The sequence below is a fragment of the Cervus elaphus genome, chromosome 18 (genome assembly GCF_910594005.1).
Source record: "Cervus elaphus chromosome 18, mCerEla1.1, whole genome shotgun sequence".
NCBI lineage: Eukaryota > Metazoa > Chordata > Mammalia > Artiodactyla > Cervidae > Cervus > Cervus elaphus.
In genome coordinates this window covers 103,894,963-103,920,588 of record NC_057832.1, presented here as the reverse complement: position 1 = coordinate 103,920,588, position 25,626 = coordinate 103,894,963, and the positions used below count along the sequence as shown (strand labels likewise).

The following is a 25,626-nucleotide window of genomic DNA, read 5'->3' as shown; positions in this document are numbered from 1 at the left end:
TCAACATTCAATTACTCTTTACATCCTGCACATTTCAGCTCATTTACACATCTCAAATCTGTCGCCTCCATCTCCACCAGGACTAACCTAGTTCAGGCTCTACACACCTCTCTCTCTACAATTACCTTCCAGTTGGTCTGCACGGCCTCTAGGGTTATTGCCCTCAAGGCCATTTTCTATACAGTTGCTGAAATAATCTTCTTAGAAAACAAATCTGACCATCTCACTTTTCTGCTTAAAGCTCTTTAGGCCACAACAAGGTTAAAGTTATCACGCCACAAATATTTACTGAATGCCTACTACAGACTCCTGAGAGTCCCTTGGATTGCAAGGAGATCAAACCAGTTGATCCTAAAAGGAATCAACCCCGAATACTCATGGGAAGGACTGACGCTGAAGCTCTGATACTTCGGGCAACTGATGTGAAGAGCATACTTACTGGAAAAGATCCTGATGCTGGGAGATACTGAAGGCAAAAGAAGAAGGCGGCAGCAGAGGATGAGAGGGTTAGATAGCATCACAGGCTCAACGGACATGAGTCTGAGCGAGCTCCTGGAGATAGTGGAGGACAGAGGAGCCTGCGTGCTGCTGTTCATGGGGTTGCAAAGAGTTGGACACAATTTAGTGGCTGAACAACAACACTATATGCCAGGTATTGTTCTTAGCCCTGGAGATACAGAAACGAACAAGAGTTTTTGCTTTCTAGAGTTCATAGACAAGGAACAAAGAAACAAGTATATATTAAATACATCGGATGGTGATATGTGCTAAAAAACAAATCAGGGCAAGGAATACGGGGAGTGCTGATAGGAAAAGCAGGCATGTCTTGGAACTGTAGAGAGAAGGTCTCTGATAGGGCGGGGCTTATCTTGAGCCAGCTCTGGTCTCCCCTCAGGTCTTACATTTCACCACCGCCTTCCTTGAGCATCTGCTCCAGTCACCCTGAACTGCCCTTTCTGTTCCAAATGGCTCTCTCCCTATCCTGGATAATTTCAGTTAAGATTAGTATTGAGATTTTTCCTGGTGGTCCAGTGGCTGACTTCATGCTCCCAGTGCAGGGGACCCAGGTTCGATCCCTGGTCAGGGAACTAGATCCCACATGCTGTAACTCAGTGAGCATGCCACAGCTATGGCCCAGCACAGCCAAACAAACAGATATGTTTAAAAAAGATTAGTATTAAGTATTATCTCCTCCAAAACTCTGTCTTGATCTCTCTCAGATGGGTTAGGAAAACTCAAAAAGTGTTAGATATTTCCTTTACAAAGCTCCCTATTAATGTGAGCACAAAACTTGGGCTACTTATTTCCTATAACATTTAGGACTTTAAAAATCTTTAAAGTTCAACCTTTTAAAAAAATTGAAGTATAACTGCCATATAACATTGTGTCAGTTTTTCTTTTCTAAAAAAAAAAAATCAGCTTTATTGAGAGGTAATTCCCATGCCATACAATTCATTCATTAAAAGTGCACAATTAAATGTCTTTTAATGTATCTGTAAGGCTGTACAACTGTCAACACAATCTATCTTAGGACCACCCCAAAAGGAGACCTTGTACCCATGTCCCATTTTCTTCCAATCCACTAGCTCTAAGTAACCACTATGCATTCTACTTCTATAACATTGGTTATTTTGAACATTTCATATCAATGGAGTTAAAGAACATATGATCTTTTGTGACTAGCTCCTTTCACTTAAAGTTTACAAGGTTTATCCATGTTGTATCATATATTGGTACTTTTGTATTTATAGCTGAATAAATCTATTGTACGTATGGATTGATCATATTTTATTTCTTAGTTGATGGTTACCTCAGCAGTTTCCACTTTTTGGCTTTTATGAATAATGCTGCTCTGAACATTTATGTACAAATTTCTGTGGAGATATAAATTTTCATTTCTCTTGGGTATATACCTAGGAGTGGAATTTCTAGATCATATGGATGCCAAGCGACGTGGGTTCGATCCCTGGGTCAGGGAGATACCCTGGAGGAGGAAATGGTAACACACTCCAGAATTCTTTTTTTTTTTTTTTTTTAAGTTTTATTTATTTGGCTGCACCAGGTCTCAGTTGCAGCATGTGGGATCTAGTTTTCTGACCAGGAATGGAACCCCAGCTGTCTGCATTAAGAGTACAGAGTCTTAGCCACTAGACTACTGGGAAGTCCCCCACTCCAGTATTCTTGCCTGGAAAATTCCATGAACAGAGGAGCCTAGGTGAGCTATATTCCATCAGGTCCCAAAGAGATGGACACGACTGAGCACACCCATGCGCATGCGTGCACACACACACACACACACAGTAACTCTATGGCTAACTTTTTGAGGAATTTATGAATTGTTTTCCAAAGCGGTTGCACCATTTTATATTCCCATCAGCAATGTACTGATATGAGTATTCTAGTTTCTCCACATTCTCTCCAACACTTGCTATTGTCTATCTTTTTGCTTACAGTAATCCAACACTTGCTATTGTCTTTTTGATTATAGTAATCCTAGTAGCTGTGGTGTGGTATCTTATTGTGATTTTGGTTTGCATTTCCCTAGTAACAAATAGTGTTGAGCATCTTTTCATATGTATACTGGCCATCTATATGTCTTGTTAGACAAATGTTTATTAAAATTTTTTGCCCAGTTTTTTATTAATAGATTTTATTTTTTCCCAACAGTTTTAGACTAATACAAAAATTGGGAAGATAGAACTAGAACAGAGATTTCCTGTTTGACTTATACCCAAATTTAACATCTTACATTAGTATGATACATTTAGCACAACTGATGAACCTATATTGATACATTATTAACTGAAGTCCATAGTTTATTCACATTTCCTTAGTTTTTTTTTTTTTTTTTTTTTAACACATTTCCTTAGTTTTTACCTAATGTCTGTTCTCTGTTTCAGAATCCTACCCAGTTTACCACATCACATGTACTTATTATGTCTTCTTAGGTTCCTCTCGGCTATTATAGCTTCCTAGATTTTCCTTGATTTTAATAAACTTGACAGTTTTGAGGAGAACTGGATGGGTATTTTGCAGGATCTTCATGTACTGGAACTTATTTGATACTTTTTCTCTTTATTATATGGGTCACAATTTACGCATATTGATGCTGACCTTGATCACGGGGCTGAAATACTATTTGTCAGGTTTTTCCACTATAAAGTTAGTCCCCCACATTCCATATGTACTCTTTGGAGGGAAGTCATTATGTGCAACAGTCTTAAAAAGTGGGTCTCTACCTTCAGATTAGCTTCATAATCTATCTGGAATGCCTCTGCACAGATTTTTCTCTTCCTCCTTGTTTATTACTGTATTCAACCATTTACATCAGTATGGACTTGATAGTTTGGGTTAATATTCAGCAGTACTTTGCTTATTCTGTTGCTCAAATGGTCCCCTCTTTGCCATTGGGAGCTATTCCCGTTGGTTCCTGTGCCTCTTTGACACCTGTGTTATGTGTGTGCGTGTGTCCAGTACTTCCTTACTTTCTGGTGCTATAGTGAAGTCGCTCAGTCATGTCTGACTCTTTGCAACCCCACAGACTGTGGTCTGCCCAGGCTCCTACGTCCACGGGATTTTCCAGGCAAGAATACTGGGGTGGGTTGCTATTTCCTTTTCCAGGAGATCTTCAGAAAGTATTAATACTACAGGCTCATCTTGTCTATTTCCTGCTCCAGTCCTGCAATCAGTCGTTTCCTTCAGGAGCCCTGCTTCCTTTTATAGAAGAACAGTACTTAGAATCAGATTGGGGTACTAGGTATGCACATTGCTACTGGGATATCTTTACCTAATCTTTAATTAAGATTATTTGCTTTTGTATTATTGAGTTGTAAGAGTTCTATATATTCTGGATATAAATCCCTATGAGCTATGTGATATCCAAATATTTTCTCCCATTCTACTGGTGGTCTTTTCACTTTCTTGATTCAACCTCTTATTGAGTCAAACAAATACGATGTACTGTACTTCTCCATATAAACCTATGTCCAGAGGAGGCAGTTCAGGCAAGATTTTTTTCTCCTTTTGTTACCAGGTACCAAATGGTTTACTCTCGTCAGTAAGATTTTTCTGTTGTCTTCTGTGGAGTAGATGTTCCCACTCCATAGTATGGGTACTATATACAAGAGATAAAGGACTTGGTTAAGTCAACATGTACAGAACAGCTTCAAAGCTAACTTGGAGATTCTGGAAGAGGAACTGGGGCTAAAGAGGGGTGGGGCACCTAGGAGCAGAGACTGCCATTATTAAAAGCAAATTCACTTAGTTGGGTGCTCTGCTTAGTCACTCAGTCATATCTGACTCTTTGCAACCCCATGGACTGTAGCCCCCCAGACTCCTCTGTCCATGGGGATTCTCCAGGCAAGAATACTGGAGTGGATTGTCATGCCCTCCTCCAAAGGATCTTCCCAACCCAAGGATCGAACCCAGGTCTCCCATATGGCAGGTGGATTCTTTATAATCTGAGCCACCAGGGAAGTCACCATTGGTTAGTACCTCTCTAAGAGTGATCACAACTCTGCTTCATCATGGGAGGTCGATGAGTACATATGCTGGGAAGAGCAGGGCTTTCCTTCAAACTCTTCAATGAGAAAAAAGAGGTTGCCAATTTGGTCTTTCATATATCACACTAGAATCACACTAATTGCACTTCTGTTTGCCCTGAATGCTTCAGACCCTACCATGGAATTGAGGAGTGAGCAGCCTTCCCTAAATATGTTCCAAGTTTGTTGCTACACTAGGTAAGTTGTAGGGCAGATAAAGGAATGCAAACCAAAGCATTTCAGATATCTGATCAAGTCTACTTGTGGCTGATTCTCTATCCTGAGCTCATTTAACCTACTGGCAGCATTTAACACAGATGAAGACACTCTCCTCTTCAAACATTCTCTTCACTTCTAGGACACAAACCTCTCCTGGCTATTTTCCTACTTTATAAGCTGGTCCTTTTCAGGTTCCCTTGCTGGTTCTTTTCCAGTATTCCAACATCTAAGCAGTGGAGGACCCAAGGACCAATTCTTGGTCAGCCTTTCTTTCTGCTCTACTCATTCTCATTGCAGTCTCACTTCTCACTCTGTCTCATGGCTTTAACATCACATTTATAAGCTAATGAACCCCAAACTCCCATTTCCAGCGTATATGTCTTTCCTGAAAAAGCAGAGACATCACTTTGCCAACAAAGGTCCGTATAGTCAACACCATGGTTTTCCCAGTAGTCACGTACAGATGTGAGATTGGACCATAAAGAAGCCTGAGCACCGAATAATTGATGCTTTCAAACTGTGGTGCTAGAGAAGACTCTTGAGAGGCCCTTGGACAGCAAGGAGAGCAAACTAATTAATCCTAAAGGAGATCAGTCCTGAATATTCAGTGGACGGACTGATGCTGAAGCTGAAGCTCCAATACTTGGGCCACCTGATGAGAAGAGCGGATTCACTGGAAAAGACCATGATGCTGGGAAAGAGTGAGGGCAGGAGGAGAAGGGGGAGACAGAGGATGAAATGGTTGGATGGCATTATCAACTCAATGGACGTGAGTTTGAGTGAACTCCAGGAGGTAGTGAAGGATGTGGAAGCCTGGCATGCTGCAGTCCATGGGGTCATAAAGAGTCAGACACGACTGAGAGACAACAACCACCTCTTTCCTGAACTCTAGATTTGTGTATCCAGGTCTCTCTTCTTTACCTCTATTTAGACATCTAATCAGCATCTCAAATTTCATACTTCTAAATCCAAACTCTTGATAGCCTCTTTGTATTTGCCTGCCCCCTCAACTCAATCCGCCTTTCCTGTCGCCTGGCTCATTTTCATTTCAATAAATGAAAATACCATCCTTTGAATTTCTCAGAACAAAAATCTTGGGGCCACTTCCAATCCCTTAACAAATCCTGTTATCTCTACTTTTAAAATATATCCTGATCTGTCCATTTCTCATCCTCTCCATTGCTACAACTGTGGTTTGAATCACCACTATTTTTCACCCAGATTATTGCAATAGTTTTCTAACAGATCCTTCTGTTTTTGCCCTTGTCTGTAATTTCCCCTCCTCAGGAAAAATAGAAAATCATCTATTTTCCACATAGCAGCCAGAGTGACTCTTTTATAACATAAGTCAGATCATGGCATTCTTCTGTTCCAATTCTTCTAATAGCTTTGAACCTCAAAGTAAAGGCCAATGTTGTTACACTGGTCTTCAAGATCTCAGCCTCTTTGATTAAATCTCTGACTCATCTCTTACTCTTTTCTTGTTTATTTACTTCAGCCTTACTGGCCTTTCTTCTGTTCTTTAAATGCTAAATACATGCCTCTTTCTAGTTCTCTGCTCCTAGTGCTCCCTTCCTCAGAAGCTCCTCTAGATATTTACATGACCTACTCTTCCTTTAGGTCTTTCCTCAAATGTTACCATCTCATTAAGAACTTCCCTAAACACTCAAAATCACAAATTACCTTCATTATATCTGAATACACTCTATTCTTCTTAACATCTAATTTTGCACCATAGCACGTACCATCATCTGACATACTTTGTATTTTACTTGTTTATTAGTTTGTCTCTCTTGCCCATAACAATGTAAATTCTACAAGGGCAGGACCTAGAGAGGATGCACACTCAGTAAATATTTGTTGAATGAATGAGTGAACAGATGAGGACACTTCCGTGTGGGTTAGGGCCTCACCACTTCCTGAACTCTAGCTTTCATTTCCTTACCTGTGCCAGATTAAGGAATGAGAGCGATCTAAAGAAAACCAAAAAGACCACAGAACCAAGGAGAGATAATAGAGGCAACAGGAGAAAGAAAGGAGAAAAGAGAGGCAACTGTAATGAGAGAGACCAATACAAAAGGGAAATGTGGGAAGGGATGGAAGTACTAGGAGGAAAATTCTGGGATTTTTTCTTCCCCAACAATGGCTTCACTTCAACTATAAAGACTGCCAGATTCACCCTGGGGATGGAAGTACTCATTCAGACCTCTCCTTTTACTCCTGACTAGTGGGTTGCTTCAAAGCACATGAAGTTCAGGGTAAGATGATCTTTGATGAAGGTAACTAAAGAGCACACTCATAGAGGCCTTCCACTTTCTAGCTAGTCTGTAGTGATTTTCGAGGACAAGGCCTCTTTTTGAGCTTGAAAATCAACGGTTGGGTCAAAAGGGTCAAAATCATAGCAGAGATCATTACCATAGGTGACAGGGTCTCTTAGCAGTTCTGGTCATTTTATAGATTATTTTGAGCCTTTGCTCACTCAAGATTTATTCCTATTAGAGATCAGTTGGACCAAAGGTGTGTACAAAGAAAGAGACAACTTAACAATACCTTGAGCAGAAGAGTTATCATAAATGGAATGAGTCCAGATCTTCTCATTTCTTTATTGTGGAAGAGTGTTCTATTTTCCACTGGCTAGGAAGGCTATGAAAGTGAAAAGCTACAGGAGCCTTGCAACTTCTTTTTAAGTAAGTTTTCTGACACATGGCAACTAGTGATTAATTACTGCATTAGAAGATAACATTCCTAGAAAGGTTTGCTGGAAATACAGATGTTGTCCATGCTTGATTAGACATTGCTTAAGGAATGCTGAGACACACTGTTGCAGTCTATTATTTCTGGCTATTTTGGTATCACTCATGTTTATTTTACATCCCTTCACATTCAGTAGAATTGATGGAGCCCATTTCACAAAACCTGTCCCTACCAAAATCAAGAACAGAAAAAACAAACAAAAAATAACTATAAAAAACTATAAAAAAAAAAAACAACAACCAAGGCTAGAAAGTGTGTTTAGTATATGTGTATGTAGGAGAGCAAGAGAAAATGAAGGAGAAAGAGCCTATGAATAGTTAGGGATGTAGTATTCTTTCTTGTAACACTTTCTAGAAAGAATGAATTGCAAAGGAGATGCTCTGTTTCTCAACAGCCTATAAGAAAATGATCTCACGTCAGCTGGTTAAAATGTTTGGGATGTTAAAGATAAACTAGACTTTGCATTGGCCAAGCTCCTTACCACAAAAAGAAGCCTTGGTTTGATACCTAGTCATTCATCCAGTATAGAAAGTGAGCACTTACTCTGGTTTACACACCGAGGAAGCAGAGAATCTAGGCTTCCTGGAGCTTACAAGTCTAGTAAAGATGTGTCTTTCTGAACTGTGATCACGACTGAATCATCTAATGCTATATACTTGGGCTAGCCTATCTCCTCTCAAAATCCATGAAGAGTAATAAGAGCAGTACCTCTCCCAAGTGGTCATCTCTTAGCTTATAACCACTTCCTCGGATATCACTCCCAAATCCAACCGTGACAGGCATGGCCTCACTGAAGAAATGCTTTGCTGGTACACGGCCCATCAATGTCAACCTCAATACTGCCCAGTCATCATTTCATTATTCAGATGCTAGGGTTATTAGTATGTGTGCAGGCCCCATAGTATCTGTCAAAAGCTGTGTTAATTTACTTACTACAGCAAAATAAAAAAAAAAATCATTTAAAAAAGGATGATTGAATTTAGGAATTATATTCCTCAGAGAATTAGTAATGCTTCTCTGTATCCCTCAGGCCTCTGTGTTCTTAACTTCCATTTTCAATGTTATTATGAATAGACTAATTCAATAATGAGATCATTCCCCATAAGGGAGGCCAAATAAATGCAGCATTCAGTCACACCTGGTTTCCCTAATCTGAGCAAGGAACACTTTCCACTGAATTTAGCTTAAGATAGGGAATTTAAGGAACACACACACTCAAACAGAAAGAAAATGATAGAGGAGGAGGACAGAAAAGCAGAACAACAGGGTAGCAATGGAACAAACGAGTGACAGCTTGGAGAAGAAGGTTGGAAGTGAAGATGTATGGCTATGTGATTTCAAGACAAAGATCCTAGCATGGATGTCTTAATAACTGTCAAAGTGATACAGCATATTATTATCCCCAGAAATTTCTCAAGAATTGTTTCAAATTTTATTAAACTTCTTCAGAAATCAAAAAGTCAAGTGAAAAGACACAGAAATACTTAAATAATAGGCAGGAGCATGCTGGACTATTAAAAACACAATACTCCCCAGCCATAAAGGGGTTCATGGAAAAATTCATCCAGGTATAATCAGCAATAAAACAACAACACCATAATCGTCATCCATTCTCTTCAAAACTTCTAAAGTTTTCATTAAAGCCCCAAAGATCCATTGACTTAAGAAAGGTATGGGTAGTGTTGAGACCACATAAAGAGAGAAGAAGATTAACTCTTACATTTGAAAAAGAGTATTACAAGGAAACCCTAAAAACTGAGATCAGCAAACCTTGAAAAGAGAAAGTCCAAATGCTGTTTTTAAAAAATAACCTCAGTTACATGAAAGAATAGCATGGAGAGTGATGAGTAACCATTTTCTCCCCAAAGAAAGGAAGAAGCGGGGATGGATTTCAATTGGGAGAGAAGAGATGAGGAAATAGATTCATGTAAAAATACATTCAATACATACTATTTATAATGAGAGAATATGTAAAAAATCCCAGTGTCTACAAATCTGCAAATATTAATAATCAGATAAATAAATTATGACTTACTTACCCCATGAAACATTTGTTCAGGCATTAAAAAGAATATTTTCAAGGGACATTAATGGATATGGGAAAAACCATGTTTTCAAAGGTTACTGATGATATAGGAAAACACAAATGAAATGAATAAAAAACCCATTAACAATTTTGTAAAAAGAAATGATACACATGCCCATGAATGAGACTCACTTGTACACACAGCACATGCATAAAAACTGGAGAAAGTATATAAAATATCGCATTTTTAGATTAAAAGTTTATGAGTAATGTTTATATTCTTCTTTGTACTTCATGTTACATATTTTATGCAATGAGCACACATTACTTTTACAATTAGAAAACAAAGTTACTGAAGTTCTGTAGTAAAAGAACTTAAGTTAGACAATAGGAAAAATTACCTGTTTTACAGTCATTGAACATTCAACAATTTTATAGACTTACTTCTCTATTACCAAAGGACATCTGTTAGTTCCATTTTTTTTCCTTTTCTAAAACTGAGGTATAATTGACATATTAGTTTCAGATGTACAGTGTAATAATTCAATATATGGATATATTGTGAAAAGATCATTGCAATAAGTTTAATTAACATCCATCACTTCTGTTTCATGTTTTAAACTAGCTTTTTAATGATTAAGAATCCATTTTTATTAATGATTTGGTAGAATGCTTTGGAACACGAACTGAGTCCAATCTACCATCTCTTACCTTGCGAAGTCCAGGTCTGCCTCCCGTGACATGGTGATGTTGGTTAAATTCTGCTGCAGGACAAAAATGTTCCTGCACATTTTCTTGATGCCAGACTCACTGATGCGCCGGAAGTACTGGGCCCCATTAATAAGGATGCAGGAGATCAGGTGTCCCAGGCCTGAGGGATCAGCACGGGGCGATGGGGAGGGAGGGGACAGATTAATGCCATCTTGAAGAAACAGACACACAGGATTCCTCTCTCTACTCCTCAGAAACTGTAAATGACCAAAGAAAACTTAGCTCTGATGGTTGGACCACCTGATCTTACCATGATTTCGGAGTAGTTAAATACTGCCCAAGGAGTTACAAGTGGGGAGGCTTTATGCTGAGAAAAAACCTGGTACATCCACAGTTTCTGCACTGCCATATACAGCTAAAGCCACATGCCAAGGCTTAAGAGTATATGCTAGATTGTTTTACATTACTGCATAAAACTTGTTTTTCCTGTTGAGTTATTTTAAAGCAGAGAACACCACATGTAAATACTATCATCTGTTTAGCTTCCTTTTCCTCCTACAAAACAGGTGGGGGTTGTACTTTTGGCTCAAAAGTTGATTGGGAACCTATGTAAATAAAAACAAATCAATAGGAAATTGGACTCTTGGCATTAATGCTAACATAGCTCAACACTGATAATGGGGTATATTTCTAAAGGAGTAAGGGGAGAGAATGTAATTAGAGACAAAGCAGATCATACATTGACTGCTGAGTTCCCACAAGACTCCTGTGTAGTTTTCAGGGTGTCGTTAAGTGATTTGTTCTCATTGCCAAAGTCTTAAGGTCTGTGAAACTCGACAAATTGCTGGTTAGGATGTCAACAAACTAGGAGATCCCATTTCAGGTTATCTTAGGTAATGAAGTTGAGGAATGTTGGTTCAGAACAAGCCAAGGAACATGTGGGTTACCATTTTTAGAAGTTAGATTTTAATTCTAAATACTTGGAACTAAGTAAACCTCTCTTCCTCCTTCTTCCCGCATTCTTACAAAGTTGGACTCTGGCAAGGTATTTTCCCAGAAATTTAGTCTGACTAGTTGAGAATAGTCTACTATTTTTGTCTCAGGGTGTAACTTCAGGTTCAAAGGCTCCTTCTGTCTTCAAAACAAGTTTTCCCTTGATTAGGATACATGGAGGAAAAGGACAGAAGGCATCATCTCTTGCTTCAGCTACACTCACCCAATGTTGCTTCAAGATGACAAATAAGCTACTCTTCTAAGGTGAAGTAAAAAGCTTTTCACTCAAAGGAACAGAAACACACACACGGATTTTACATTTAAAGCTAGACAATTTATGTGAAAAATCTCTGTAGGTTCTTTTGCTATGATGCCCTTGAGCCCATAATTTCAGGCAGAATTTTGTTCTGCAGTGGTTTAGGATGGTCTGCCCTAAGTACACTGGTTATAGAGAATAAAAAGCAGATTACAGAAATAAATGTATATAATAATTAAGCATGATAAATTATAATAATAAACCAACTGAATGTTGGTCTGCTTTGTATTATCACTATACACCAGGAATTTTAAACAATATCTGTGATTAAGTACACTCCTTAAAAAAATAATAAAATATTTCTCCTTGCCACATCAAGAAGACCGAGACAGCTGTCGCCTCCTCCACTTGGGAAATTCAATAACATGCCCTTGAATTTAGAAAGTGATATGACAGGGGGATAGCCAGCTTTTTAAATAGGAAATTTCCAATTTATGATTTTTTTTTTTTTTTAGTTAAAATCTCTTCTGTGTCTGAGGATTATATCTCTATTGTTTCCCAGAAGGATTAGCTGTCAAGAAGTATCTGGTCCAAATGAGAGGAAAACTCTGGGATGTGAATGGTGATATGTGGGACTTGGAAGAGCCAGTGTCAAAAGATAGAAAGTATGACTTCAGCCCCCAGCACACAGAGTCATGGGGCTGACGAGCCTTTTTTTTTTTTTATCACTTATACGTCTGGCTAAAGTCTTTCAGGAATATTCCCTTTCAGAACACATCTTCATCACTACAACATAATTTAATGGGAAAATAGGATTTTTTGGGGGGTGGGGGTGGGTCCTGCATTTGCTAGAACAGAATCATTTCAGAAAGCAAGACATGGTCAGGCATTGACACTTTCTTTCCATCTTCAGACTGCCACAATCCTTTGCACTAAGTACCTTCGTACTTAGTTTAAGTAATATTGGCTCAATTCTGTGAGACATCATAGATACTTTTGGCCCTGGGGTCTATGTACAAACCAACCAAAACAAGAAAAAAGGGGGTATAATTGGAAGTCTTAAAAAATGGTATTTTGGAGGAATTCATCACACAAATGATTTGGCTGGCCGCTCATTTTTTAAATGTTGAAGGCAAACACCTTTGGATAGTGCTGTTGTTCACACCCTTCCTTGCTTCCTTGACTCTGAAGGCATTTATGGATGTAGACTTCTCAGAACTGCTGCTCACCAGCGGTTTCTGTTTTCTCTTCAGACAAGAATTCATTCTCTGAAAGAAAACTTCCCCTTCCAGTGATAATTTTAGCCAATTAGGGGATCTCTCAGGGTCCTCTCCTTATTGCGTGTGTTTCTTTTTCCTTTATGAGCTCCTCTTGAGTTAATCTGTGGTCCACTCCACACACTTACCCAGCTCTCATGAGTGGTGTGTCAAGGAGGCAGCCAGGCCGCCATCTGCCTCATCTTGGATTAAATCTCCTCATCAAGAAGGAGCAGATGGCAGCCATATTGTTGCCTACCTAGCCATACACAGAGAGGCTAGGTATTGCTGCTTTAATCCAAAAAGCAAAAAACAAACAGAAAAAAATCAGAAACCTTTTTCTACAAGTTTTGAGCTTTAGTAATAGAGAAAATCAGGAAAACCTTCACCCTTCTCTCCTCCCAAACTCTCAGGGACAGGGGCAGGGTCTGACCTTCAAATATGTACTGGAACTTGTGCTGCTGGAGGCTGGCACTCATGGCTTCTTCAATGGCGCTGATATCTTTGTTCAGCTTCACCACCAGAGGGTCATAATCCATACTTTCCACATTCGCGACAATGGCGTAGTTCCCCTCCTTCGCAAGAGGGATGAGATAGTGGAAACAGTGAACTCTGGAAGAGAGAGAGAGAGACGGGGAAAGAAGTTAGTAATGATTCTTCCTGATGAAAATAACCCTCTTCTTGTGACAGAGCACCCAAATATTTAAGACAGCAGTGGCCCTTTAAATTTTTATGTATCCTTCCCCCTATTCACCAGAAAGCTATCTTAGTTATCTTATAGAAAAATTGAGTGATCTTGAGTAGGTCAGCTTCTGTGATCCTCCCTTGTTTAATCCACACATTGGGGGGTGATGAATAGATAAGAAAAAAATCTTGCCGGTGACAGGTTGCTTGCACAGAGTGAAAAGTATTATCTCTTTCAAGGAACACTGTTGCAGTGAAAATGAGAGGCAGAGGTCACAGATCTCTGAAGCTTTGGTTTCCATTGCCATTTGCTAGCTGTGTGACTTTAGGCAAGTTACTTTTTAATCTCTCCGCACCTCAGTTATCTTATCTGTGAAATGGGGATGATAACAACACATGCCTCCTAGGGTGCTTTGAGGAACCACTACATAGAAAGGCACAGGATGTAGCACTATTATTATATTTATTACTGTTACTCTATTACTTAAGCAAAATGCTTACTGAACATGTGTGAATCTGTTAGAAGGTGTGAAAATACAGGACACAGTTTGTGCCATTAAAGACGCCATGGCTTAATGGGGACAACCAAGAAAAAACAACCAAAAGAGGATGGTTTTTTACTCAGAAGCACGTGTACCCAGGTGTCATGGGAGTGTGCAGAGGGTATTAGGAAAGGTTCAGGACAGGAGGTGATACTTGTCTTAGAAGACACATCTGAGTGAGCTTGAGGAAACAGCGCATTCCTATGTTGAAATCAGTCAGTCTGAACATGCGCAACTCTTAGGTTCTTTTTGGTAGATATCACTAACTGTCAAGGAAGTCTGAGCCGGGGAAGGATTGGCTACTCCATAACCTTTCTATTAAGCTGCAATGAAAGCACATTTCAGGCCAGATTGTTCTACCACACATACAGGTATTTACTAAAAACAAACATACAACCACCCCATCCCTCCCCCACCCCCTGGCAGGTATAGATCAAACAGGTTCTGTAAGTTTAGGGACTGTTTTATGTATTCTGTCTGCTCTTGACAGGAAAGGTTCACTAGAAGTAGACAGGATGATAATCCAGAGTCGGGATTCTGTTATGCTTGGAGCTGGCATCGGGTAACGAGAATATGCCTAAACAAATGGCCACAGCCTTGAGCATCATCCCTAATAATGCAACCACAGGCTTCATCATCATCTTGGTGACAGACAGTTTACAAACAGTAAATTCACCTTTCTGGTGTACAGTTTTATGAGTTTTGAAAAATGCAATCAGTTGTATAAGCATAACCATAATCAAATTATAGAACAATTCCATCACTTCCAGAACTCCATTGTGCCACCGTGAAGTCAATCCCTACTTATACCCCAAGGCTCTTGCAACTACAAATCTATTTTCTGTCCCCACAGTTTCGTCTCTTCTGGAAAGCCATATAAATGCAATTATATAGCATGTAGCCTTTGGGGTTTAGTGTCCTTCAGTCTGCCTCAAACATCTGAGATTTACCTATGTTGCTGTCCATTCCTTGTTATTGCTGCGTGACCTCCCACCTATGAATGTGCCATGATGCAACCATCACCAGCTGACATCAGGGTTGTTTCTTGTTTGCAGTGATTATGAATTAAGCAGCTTCACGTATAGGTTTTTGTGTAAATATAATTTTCTCTTTTTCTTGGGTAAATATCTAGAAGTAGGATTGCTGCATCATATGGTTCAGTTCAGTTCAGTTCAGTCGCTCAGTTGCGTCCGACTCTTTGCGACCCCATGAATCGCAGCACGCCAGGCCTCCCTATCCATCACAAACTCCCAGAGTTTACTCAAACACATGTCCATCGAGTCGGTGATGCCATCCAGCCATCTCATCCTCTGTCGTCCCCTTCTCCTCCTGCCCCCGCATCATATGGTAAGTGTACATTTAATTTTGTAAGAAACCACCAAAATGTTTTCCAAAGGAGCTGTGCCATTTTGCTTTCCTACTAGCAATGTACAAGAGTTCCTGTCACTCTGCATTCTCACCAGCACTTTTTGTTGTTAGCTTTTTTAAATTTTTATCAAAACTTAAGCTTTGTGGAGGTGTAACTGGCATTAAATGATTATAAGATATTTAGTGTACATCATGGCAACTTGATGTATGTGTACACTGTGAAAGGATTCCTTTCATCTAGGTAATTAATACATCCATCACGTCACATATTTATCCTTTCTTTTTTTTAAAAAAATGAGAACACTTGAGTACTACTCTGTCAGCAAATTTCAATTATACAGTACAGTGTTATCAAGTGCAGTCATTCTGGTTTGCATTAGATCCTCAGACCTTATTTATTTTACAGCTGAAATTTGTAGCCTTTTACCAACCACTTTCTATTTCTCTCATCCTCTAGCCACCACTTCTCTATTCTGTTTCTGTGATTTCCTAAAAAAAGGTTTGACATAGAGTGATGCCATGCAGTAGTTGTCTTTCTTCGTCTAGCTTATTTCCTCTATACTGCCCTCAAGTGTCGTCAGTTTAAAAAAAAAAATTTTTTTTTTTAGTCATTTTAATAGATGTACAGTGGTGTCTCACTGGGGCTTTAATTTGCATTTTACTAGTGACTAATGGGAGAAGGCAATGGCAACCCACTCCAGTACTCTTGCCTGGAAGATCCCATGGTTGGAGGAGCCTGGTAGGCCGCAGTCCATGGGGTCGCTAAGAGTCAGACATGACTGAATGACTTCACTTTCACTTTTCACTTTCATGCATTGGAGAAGGAAATGGCAACCCATTCCAGTGTTCTTGCCTGGAGAATCCCAGGGATGGGAGAGCCTGGTGGGCTGCCGTCTATGAGGTCGCACAGAGTCGGACACGACTGAAACGACTTAGCAGCAGCAGTAGCAGTGACTAATGATGTTGGATACATTTTCATATGTTTATTTGCCATCCATACATCTTTGTATTCATATCATTTGCCTAATTTTTTTTTGTTGAGCTATTTATTTTCTTATTATTAAGTATTGAGGGTTTTTTATATAGGCTGAAAAGAAAATATTAGTCACTCAGTTGTGTATGACTTTGTGACCCTATGAACTGTAGCCCATCAGGCTCCTCTGTCCATGGAGTTCTCTAGGCAAGAATACTGGAGTGGGTTGCCATTCCCTTCTCCAGACCCAGGGATCAAACCTGGGTCTCCTGCATTGCAGGCAGATTTTTTACCATCTGAGCCACCAGCGTAGCAAGTTATCAGACATGCATTTTGTAAGTATTTCTTCCCAAGCTTTGGCTTGTCTTTTCATCTTAACAATGTCTTTCAAAGAACAATTTTAAATTTTGATAAAATTCAATTTAATCATTTTTTTCCTTTATGGATGATACTCTAGGGGTTAGCTTTAAGAAAACTTTGCCCAATCAAAGTTACAAAGATTTCTTCTTATATTTTCTTCTAGGATTTTTACAGTTTGAAATTTTACACTTAGATGTATGAACCATTTTAAAGTAAGTTTTGCATAGGATGTGCTATATTTTTAGAATCTGTTCATTTAGGGAAATCCAAATATCTTGACTATCAGTGCGTTTTTATGATAGGTGATCACTTTAACAGTTACTAAAAACTAAAGATTAATTTTGCCAGTAAAAACTCATTCTGACATTCATATGCTAATTATTGAAGTGTATGGTTTTGATCAGGATACCAGTAACTGCACCAGTTACAGTCCTTCCAGAAGGAGACATTTTTGATAAAATGAAAATTGACCAACCCTGAAGTGGGATTCATGCCTAGGGAAATTGATTGCTATTTCACAGTTGAAATTTAAACTAAGTAACTCTTAGTTGAAAATAAAGTCAAGTCATCAACGCTAAAATACTTTTACAATGAACTATAGACATTACCACCTCAGACAATGAGGCTTCCCAGGTCTCTCAGTGGTAAAGAATTTGCCTGCCAATGCAGGAGACCTGGAGTCCACCCCTGGGTTGACAAGATCTCCCGGAGAAGGAAATGGCAACCCACTCCAGTATTCTTGCTGGGAAAATCCCATGGACAGACGAGACTGGCAGGCTATGGTCCACGGGGTTGAAAAGAGTCGGACATGACTGAGTGACTGAGCACGCTTGCACGCCTCAGACAATGGGAAGACCCCTGTGCAACGGCATGAGGGTGTGAATGGAGGACGATTTTAAGGAGTGACCAGAAGTTCCTTTCAGTACATAGAGATGACATGACAGAGGCATGAGGTGAGCTTGGGGAGATGGTCAGGGACCAGGTCGGCATAGGAGTGAGGTCATCTAAACAGGATTTTAAGAGGTCAAACAATATAATCAGATATGAGTTTTGGCAAGATGATTCGGCACAGTATAAAGAGTAAATTAGTGGTAGAGAATGATAGAAACTAGAAGTAGAGACTGCTTAGGAAATTACCATGAATTGGAGGTGTTTATGAGATGCTGGACTTCCCTAGTGGTTCAGACAGTAAAGAACCTGCCTACAATGCAGGAGACCAGGGTTCAAGTCCTTGGTCAGGAAGATCCCTTGGGGAAGGCCATGGCAACCCACTCCAGTATTCTGGCCTGGAAAAACCCATGGACAGAAGAGCCTGGTGGGCTACAGTCCGTGGGGTCACAAAGAGTCAGATATGACTGAGTGACTAACACTTTCATGAGATACCAAAGTGAATGGCAGAAAGGAGAGAGAAAAACTATTTTAAGGCACCATCTTCCTCTCTCCAAATGATCAAAGATGAAAAAGAATTTAAAATAGTCATTGGCAAATATCAAGTTCAGAAAAAGTGGGCTTTTTCTTTTGGAGTTCTGGCACGTTGTTGCTGACCTTAACATGACTTTGGCATTAATATTTTTTTCTGCAAATATTGCTGATTACACAGCAGGATGGTTGGTTTTCAGAAAGTGCACATTTAGGATCCCAACAGCGACAGGCAGTTACTGCTGAACCCACTTAGAACCCTCCTGATGGTGAGAGAAATCAGCTGATAAAGGTGATATTCTTAGCATCTCAGACTAAAACGGCAACTTAATTTTCCTCTTCTAAAGTTCAAATAGAGGGAAAAAACCAAAAACCAAAAAACCTCAACCATTTTTAATGGTCTCACCATGTCTTTCATCTCTTGGGGTTGTCACATGCCTTATGCTTCAAACTGTATAAAAAAAGCATTGCTCAGTGGTTAAATGTGACCTACAGGGACACAGGTAAAATGTCACATGTCCTTCAAAACAGAATCTATTGACTTTGAGAGCACTTTTTGGTTTGAACTTTAACAACATTCAAGAAAAAGATGGGCTATGGATGTAAAAATATTTGGGGGAATAAGACAAAGTTTTGGTATTTGAGTTGTTCTAGACTTCTTGCTAGCTTTCGCCATTAATTGCGCAGCTCCACCCCACCCCCACCCCCCACCCCGCTCCGTTTTCTGTCTGTTCTGGCTTCTTGGGCAAAAGTGCCAGAGACTGCCAAACTAGCCACTTCTTCATTGTACCAGCTCCAGGACCACAGGTCCTAAGCTGATTCTCCTTTACAACCGGATGGGGACAAACTTACCTTAGCTGATTATGATGACAAGGATGATGTCGGGCCATGCAGTCTTTGTACCACCTAAGTATAGGATTGGCCAAAAAGCTCGTTTGGGTTTTTCCATAACAGCTTATAGAAAAACCTAAACAAACATTTTGGCCAACCCAATCCATATGGTGGGCTGTGATTTCTAAACCAATTCACTGTCTTTGATGAGTGGCATGTTTTGTTTGGGGAACCTGCACTTATTTTATCTGGGTTTGGTTTCAAACCAGCTAAATCTCCAGAGTCACGGAAGTTTTTACTGAACACTTATTATACAACAGGACTGTTACAGGTTCTAGAGCCAGAGCAATGAATGAGGCACACCTGATCCCTGCCTCCCAGGTGCCAGAAGTTTCTTCCACAGTCACCCACTGTGGGTACCCAGGGCCCTTAGCCATCTCCTCTATTGCAGCATTGGACAACCACAGTAACAATTTACTTGAGGTTCTCCTTATTCATATTCTATCGTTAACTGTACAAACAAACAAAATCTTCTTATTGTGACAAGGAATGAATAAAGTATGTCAACATCCACTGTCTGAGCCATACATGGAGCGCTCTGTCTAGTTTTTTGTACCATACTTAAAAAAGGAGCAAAGACAATCTGGAGCACATTCATAGGAAAGCAACCTGAATGCTGAAACCATGTTAAAAGAAGATATAAGAAAATTTAATTTGGAAAAAATAAACATATTTAGTGTTTTCATTTACAGTCAAGGAGAGATAATTCTGCACCCAGGACTCAGTCTTTTTTTGTAATTTAGTCTTAAAATGATCCTTTTTCTATTTTTAAATTAATGAGGAAGGAGATATGGCAATAGATGTTACAGCATTGAATGGTTTCTTGTAAAGTTAATCATTAAATAATGACTAAAATATGCTTAACATTATTAAAAATACTATTGCCAAGATGTACAAAAATTTTAAAAAGCAGGTTAGAGGTTAAGCATTAAAATGATCTTATTCAAATGCCTTGAAAATACCACACTTTAAATTAACTACACTACAAGCTGATAATTCCAAATGAAGAACACATTGTGTACCCACGCAATCAATAGCATAAATTCTAGGAGCTGTGATAGTAATTAATTTGATGGTTTTCTGCACAACCCAGGTAACAGAGGCATCAGGGTATTACTGTTTTGTTTTCTTTTCTCATCAACTGCATTTATCTATTCACAGAAAGTATCTGATTTATTTCACTGTCAGCTGGTAAATAAATAGAAAACAAATCTAAAATTTATCATAAAATCAGAAAGCATAGAGGAACAGTCTTTAATTCTAAACAACTGAATGTAAGAAACAAGGATAGAAATAATGCTGACTAAATAGACTCCAAATCGACAATGCTACTTCTCTTACCCTACTCAAAGGTCTTCACAAGCAATAAGCAAGTAATTCACAGGACAAGATAACGAAGAATGAAAAAAGTAAGTAGCATACAAAAGAAGTGACATCAACAATACATTATCAGTTAGCTTTGCCTGAGCACACCTACAAGATAGCCAAGTTCTAACTGTAGCCCAAACATACAAACCAAAATCCTATTTACATTTTGAAAACCCAAGTCTACTAAAGACTCCAAACAAAAAGACAATACTCTATCAACTTTAATAATGTCTCATGGTAATAAAGAAGAAAATATATTACTATACACTTTCTGATTCTGGTATTTCAAAAGCATATGTCCAGCTGTCTGTTTGACATTGGTACCTAGATGTCTAACAAACATCTCAAACCAGATGTCACCAAAATGGAATTCTTGATTTCCACCTCTCCCCCAGTGTTTCTCCTCCCTCAGACTTTTGTCACCTCACTCCACAGCCTTGGCATCCACATAGTTGCTCTGGCCCCAAAGCTGGTGGTTTTCCTGGAGTCCTTTCTTTCTCTCAACTGCCACCAGTTCTACACCCAGTCCAATCTATCAATAAATGTTATCAGCTCTACCTTGAGAACATGTCCCAATTTCAACACTTTCCACACCTTCGAAGACCTCTGTCACTCTGGTGCTCACACCTCGTCTCAACTAATCTCTCTGCTTCCATTCATATTTCTCCCTGCAATTTTTTCTTCCCCATACAATAGCCAGAATGACCTAAAAATGTGAATGAGTGAATGAATGAATGAATATCTCTCCCTTGCTTAAAACTCTCCTACAACTTTTTGATGCACTTAGAACAAAATCTGAGTCTCAGGAAAAGGAGTACGTCAAGGCTGTATATTGTCACCCTGCTTACTTAACTTACACGCAGAGTACATCATGAGAAATGCTGCGCTGGATGAAGCACAAGCTGGAATCAAGATTGCCAGGAGAAATATCAATAACCTCAGATATGCAGATGACACCACCCTTATGGCAGAAAGTGAAGAAGAACTAAAGGGCCTCTTGATGAAAGTGAAACAGGAGAGTGAAAAAGTTGGCTTAAAGCTCAACATTCAGAAAACTAAGATCATGGCATCCAGTCCCATCACTTCATGGCAAATAGATGGGGAAACAGTGGAAACAGTGGCTGACTTTATTTTTCTGGGCTCCAAAATCACTGCAGATGGTGACTGCAGCCATGAAATTAAAAGACACTTGCTCCTTGGAAGAACAGTTATGACCAACCTAGACAGCATAATAAAAAGCAGAGACATTACTTTGCCAACAAAGATCCGTCTAGTCAAGGCTATGGTTTTTCCAGTGGTCATGTATGAATGTGAGAGTTGGATTATAAAGAAAGCTGAGTGCCGAAGAATTGATGATTTTGAACTGTGGTGTTAGAGAAGACTCCTGAGAGTCCCTTGGACTGCAAGGAGATCCAACCAGTCCATCTGAAAGGGGATCAGTCCTGGGTGTTCACTGGAAGGACTGATGTTGACGCTGAAACTCCAATACTTTGGCTGCCTAATACAAAGAGCTGACTCATTGGAAAAGACCCTGATGCTGGGAAAGATTGAGGGCAGGAGGAGAAGGGGACGACAGAGGATGAGATGGTTGGTGGCATCACTGACTCAATGGACATGGGTTTGGGTGGACTCTGGGAGTTGGTGATGGATAGGTAGGCCTGGTGTGCTGCAGTTCATGGGGTCGCAAAGAGTCGGACACAACTGAGCGACTGAACTGAAGATCCTATAATGGGTTGGATTCCATGACCCACATGATCAGGCTCTAACCTGCTTCTTTACCTTTCCTTTCACTCCTCTCATTCTCTTGTTCACTGAGTTACAGTCATACAGGGTCTTCTCTGTTCTTCAAATCTGCCACCTCAGGATCCTGTGTGTCCCTCCTTCTGCCTGAAACTCTTTTCCATAAGGTCTTTGTACGGATGACTCTTTCTTGGTACCTTGTCACAATTTCCCTGACCACTTTATCTAAAACATAAAATTACTTAACTCCCCTCTCTAGTAAACCTCAGCCATTCTCTGCACGGTCCAGTATGATAATGCTAGCTATACGTGGCTACTGTGCAGCTGAAATGAGACTAGTCCAAATTTTGATGTGCCATAAGATATCATAGATTTCAAAGGTGTAGGATGAAAAATGTAAACTATCTCATTAATAATTTTTGTATGAATTCCAAATTAAAATGATAATATTTTGGATATACTGGGTTGGATAAAATATGACACATTAAGATCAACTATTAGAATATTTAAATTATTTATGTGGTCTGTCTAGTCAAAGCTATGGTTTCTCCAGTAGTCATGCATGGCTGTGAGAGCTGGACTATAAAGAAAGCTGAGCGCCAAAGAATTGATGCTTTTGAACTGTGGTGTTGGAGAAGACTCTTGAGAGTCCCTTGGACTGCAAGGAGACTCAACCTGTCCATCCTAAAGGAGATCAATCCTGAGTGTTCATTGGAAGGACTGGTGTTGAAGCTGAAACTCCAATACTTTGGCCACCTCATGTGAAGAGCTGACTCATTTGAAAAGACCCTGATGCTGGGAAAGATTGAGGGCAGGAGAAGGGGATGACAGAGGATGAGATGGTTGGATGGCATCACTGACTCAATGGACATGAGTTTGGGTAAACTCCAGGAGTTGGTGATGGACAGGGAGGCCTGGCATGCTGTGGTCCATAGTGTCGCAAAGAGTCAGACATGACTGAGTGACTGAACTGAACTGAACTGATGTGGTTCACATGTGTAGCTCACTTTATATTTCTATTTGATAGCACCATTTAATTCCATTCTGCTATTGTTTTTCTTTTTTTTAGTTACACTAATCTGAAATTTTCCTTTGTATTTAATGGGCTGTTTACCCATTAAGAATGTAGCTCTATGAGAGCAGAGGCCTTGAGTGTTGTTTTCATTGCTGTTACCCAATTCTTAGAACACTCAATAAACATTTATTGAATGAATAAATAAATGATTGGAGACTTCCTAGACTTTACTTCCTACCATTTCCATAGGTGTGATAATAGAGTCTAGACAGATAATAGATAACAAACTAATCATAGTATTCTACACTTCAGGGGAAGAAACAAGAGCCCAGCAATATCACATCTTAGAAAATATTTTCTTGAATTATGATTGAACTTAATTCCTTCAGTTGGGTTTTAAGTTCTTAAAGGAAGGGGTCAAAGTTCTTGCATCTGTACATTCCTTTCTTGATTAACAGAATACTGTAATAAAAATATCAATGGCAATAAAGTCCCATAGTCAAAAAGCTACCATATACTGAGCACTTACTCTGTGGCAGGCATTGCACTTATTATTTCATTTAAAAAGTCTCTAAGTTAGAAGTTATTGTCTCTATTTTTAAGAGGAGGAAACTGAATTAGTCAAGTTAATTAAGTTACTTAAGATGGCCTAGCCAACCCATATAGATATTCTGATCCAGACCATTTCTGATGTCATAGGCCATGCAAACTCCAAACCACCATATTCACAATACATCATGTGCTTAAAAACTAACAGTGACTGAATAACACTAAAAATCACTTTCAGTATCAAAAAAGAACAATATCCATAATAAGAGCCAAAATGGATGGTGACACTCCATGGAAAGAAGTGAGTGATTTATGACCCACAGTGCATTTAAATCACAAAGTCTTGTAATTGAAGAAGTCATACCTGACTTCCAGGTGTAGGACCAGCAAGCAGCGGTCAGCCATATCCTGGAAAGACTTGGCAAGTTCGCTCAGAGTCTGCATAATCTGCTCTGACACTGGAGGGAGATCAACGTTCACATGGTTATCTTGAGCAGGAGACAGATCTGCAAAAAGAGGTGAGGACAAAACACCCATCATTTCATTAGACGCCTACAGAGATATTTTGAAATGACACATGATTTTGTTGTTCATCATGTTGTTTTTATCAATTTGGCTAATGCTAGTCTTGGCAGCATCAGACATTCGAGACATGATAGGCTATTTCTGTACTTGATTAAACATAGAAGCCCAGCGGATTGTCTCGCATCAATTCACAGAATGATAGAAACAGAAACTCAGATTTGGAAGTCAATTTAGTTATCTGGCCCAACCATGTGGTCTATGCTTGGGTTGCACACCCAGGAGCATTTGGTTGCATACAAATGTTTGTGACAGGAAGGCTAGCTAGGCTAGGTATGTGTGCTCAGTTGTGTTCGACTCTCTTGGATTGTAGCCCGCCGGGCTCCTCTATCCATAGAATTTTCCAGGAGAGAATACTGCAGTGCGTTTCCATTTCCATTTCCCAATCCAGGGATCAAACTTAGGGATCAAGATGCTTCTCCTCAATCTTCTGCATTGGCAGACAGATTCTTTACCCCTGTGCCACCTGGGAAGCCCTTGTGAAAGGAAACTCAATACCTTTTGTGACAGCCTAGTCCATCTAAGAAAGATATGACCATCTTATGTCAATCTGTATCTGTTGTCATTGACTTCTAATCATTGGCCCTGGTTCTACCAACTTAACAATCATTCTCACATGTGTCAGTATTTCAAATACTAAAAATCTCTCTTCTGTCTTCCTTGAGCCCTTCTCTTTTTGGGGCTAAATATTCCCAGATTTTCAACTATTCTTCAAATAATACAACTGAGCCATTTTATAATTCTCATAGTTCACCAACAAAAACATTCCAATTGTCTATTTCCCTTGAAATGTGGGACTCAGAACCAAACATAATAAATACTACAGAGTGGTCTGACCTGTCTAGAGAGAATGATCAACTCTCAGGTTCTAGAAGCCATGCTCCTTGTGTGGAGCCTAAAATCTCCTAGGGTCGGGGGCAGGGAGTATCACACACAAAAAGAGTGCTGCATTTTCCTTTAACTCATATCGAGCTTACTTACAATCAGCTGAAATTCATAAAAAGGTCTTTTTGGAAAATTTGATAAACCTAACTTCTCTCTCTCTCCCAAGTAACTGATAAAACATTTAATAGCATTTGGTGTTTTTCATCAGCAAAATACTAAACAAAAATGTGAACTGTATTTCCTTATGTCTAGACTTCTGTTGTGTAAACAGTTTCCCACAGTTTCTCAAACATCACCAACAATAATTTGGCAATTTCATTCAAAAGTTCTTAGCGTTCTCTAGAGCCTCAAAAGCTGGCCTTGAGTCCAGTTTCTGTTACTTACTTACATACTGTCACCAAGAGCTAATGACTTAAATTCTGTCCGCCTCAGTTTCTTCTATAAAAGGGGGATCTGTACCTACAGAATGTTGTTGGGAACTTTGAATAGTTTGC

At 39.4% G+C, this 25,626-nt stretch overlaps 1 protein-coding gene across 2 annotated transcripts in view; it reads right to left on the bottom strand.

Moving 5' to 3' along the window:
- The window catches only part of EXOC4 (exocyst complex component 4), an 811,527-nt gene that overhangs the window by 46,546 nt on the left and 739,355 nt on the right, over positions 1 to 25,626 (bottom strand). For both annotated transcript variants that reach the window (XM_043871686.1, XM_043871687.1), the window contains exons 15-17: positions 24,030 to 24,171; positions 13,190 to 13,368; positions 10,252 to 10,411 (exon numbers count right to left, since the gene is read on the bottom strand). In XM_043871686.1, the coding sequence (XP_043727621.1) occupies positions 10,252 to 10,411; positions 13,190 to 13,368; positions 24,030 to 24,171 (481 nt within the window). The remainder of the gene's footprint in view (positions 1 to 10,251; positions 10,412 to 13,189; positions 13,369 to 24,029; positions 24,172 to 25,626) is intronic.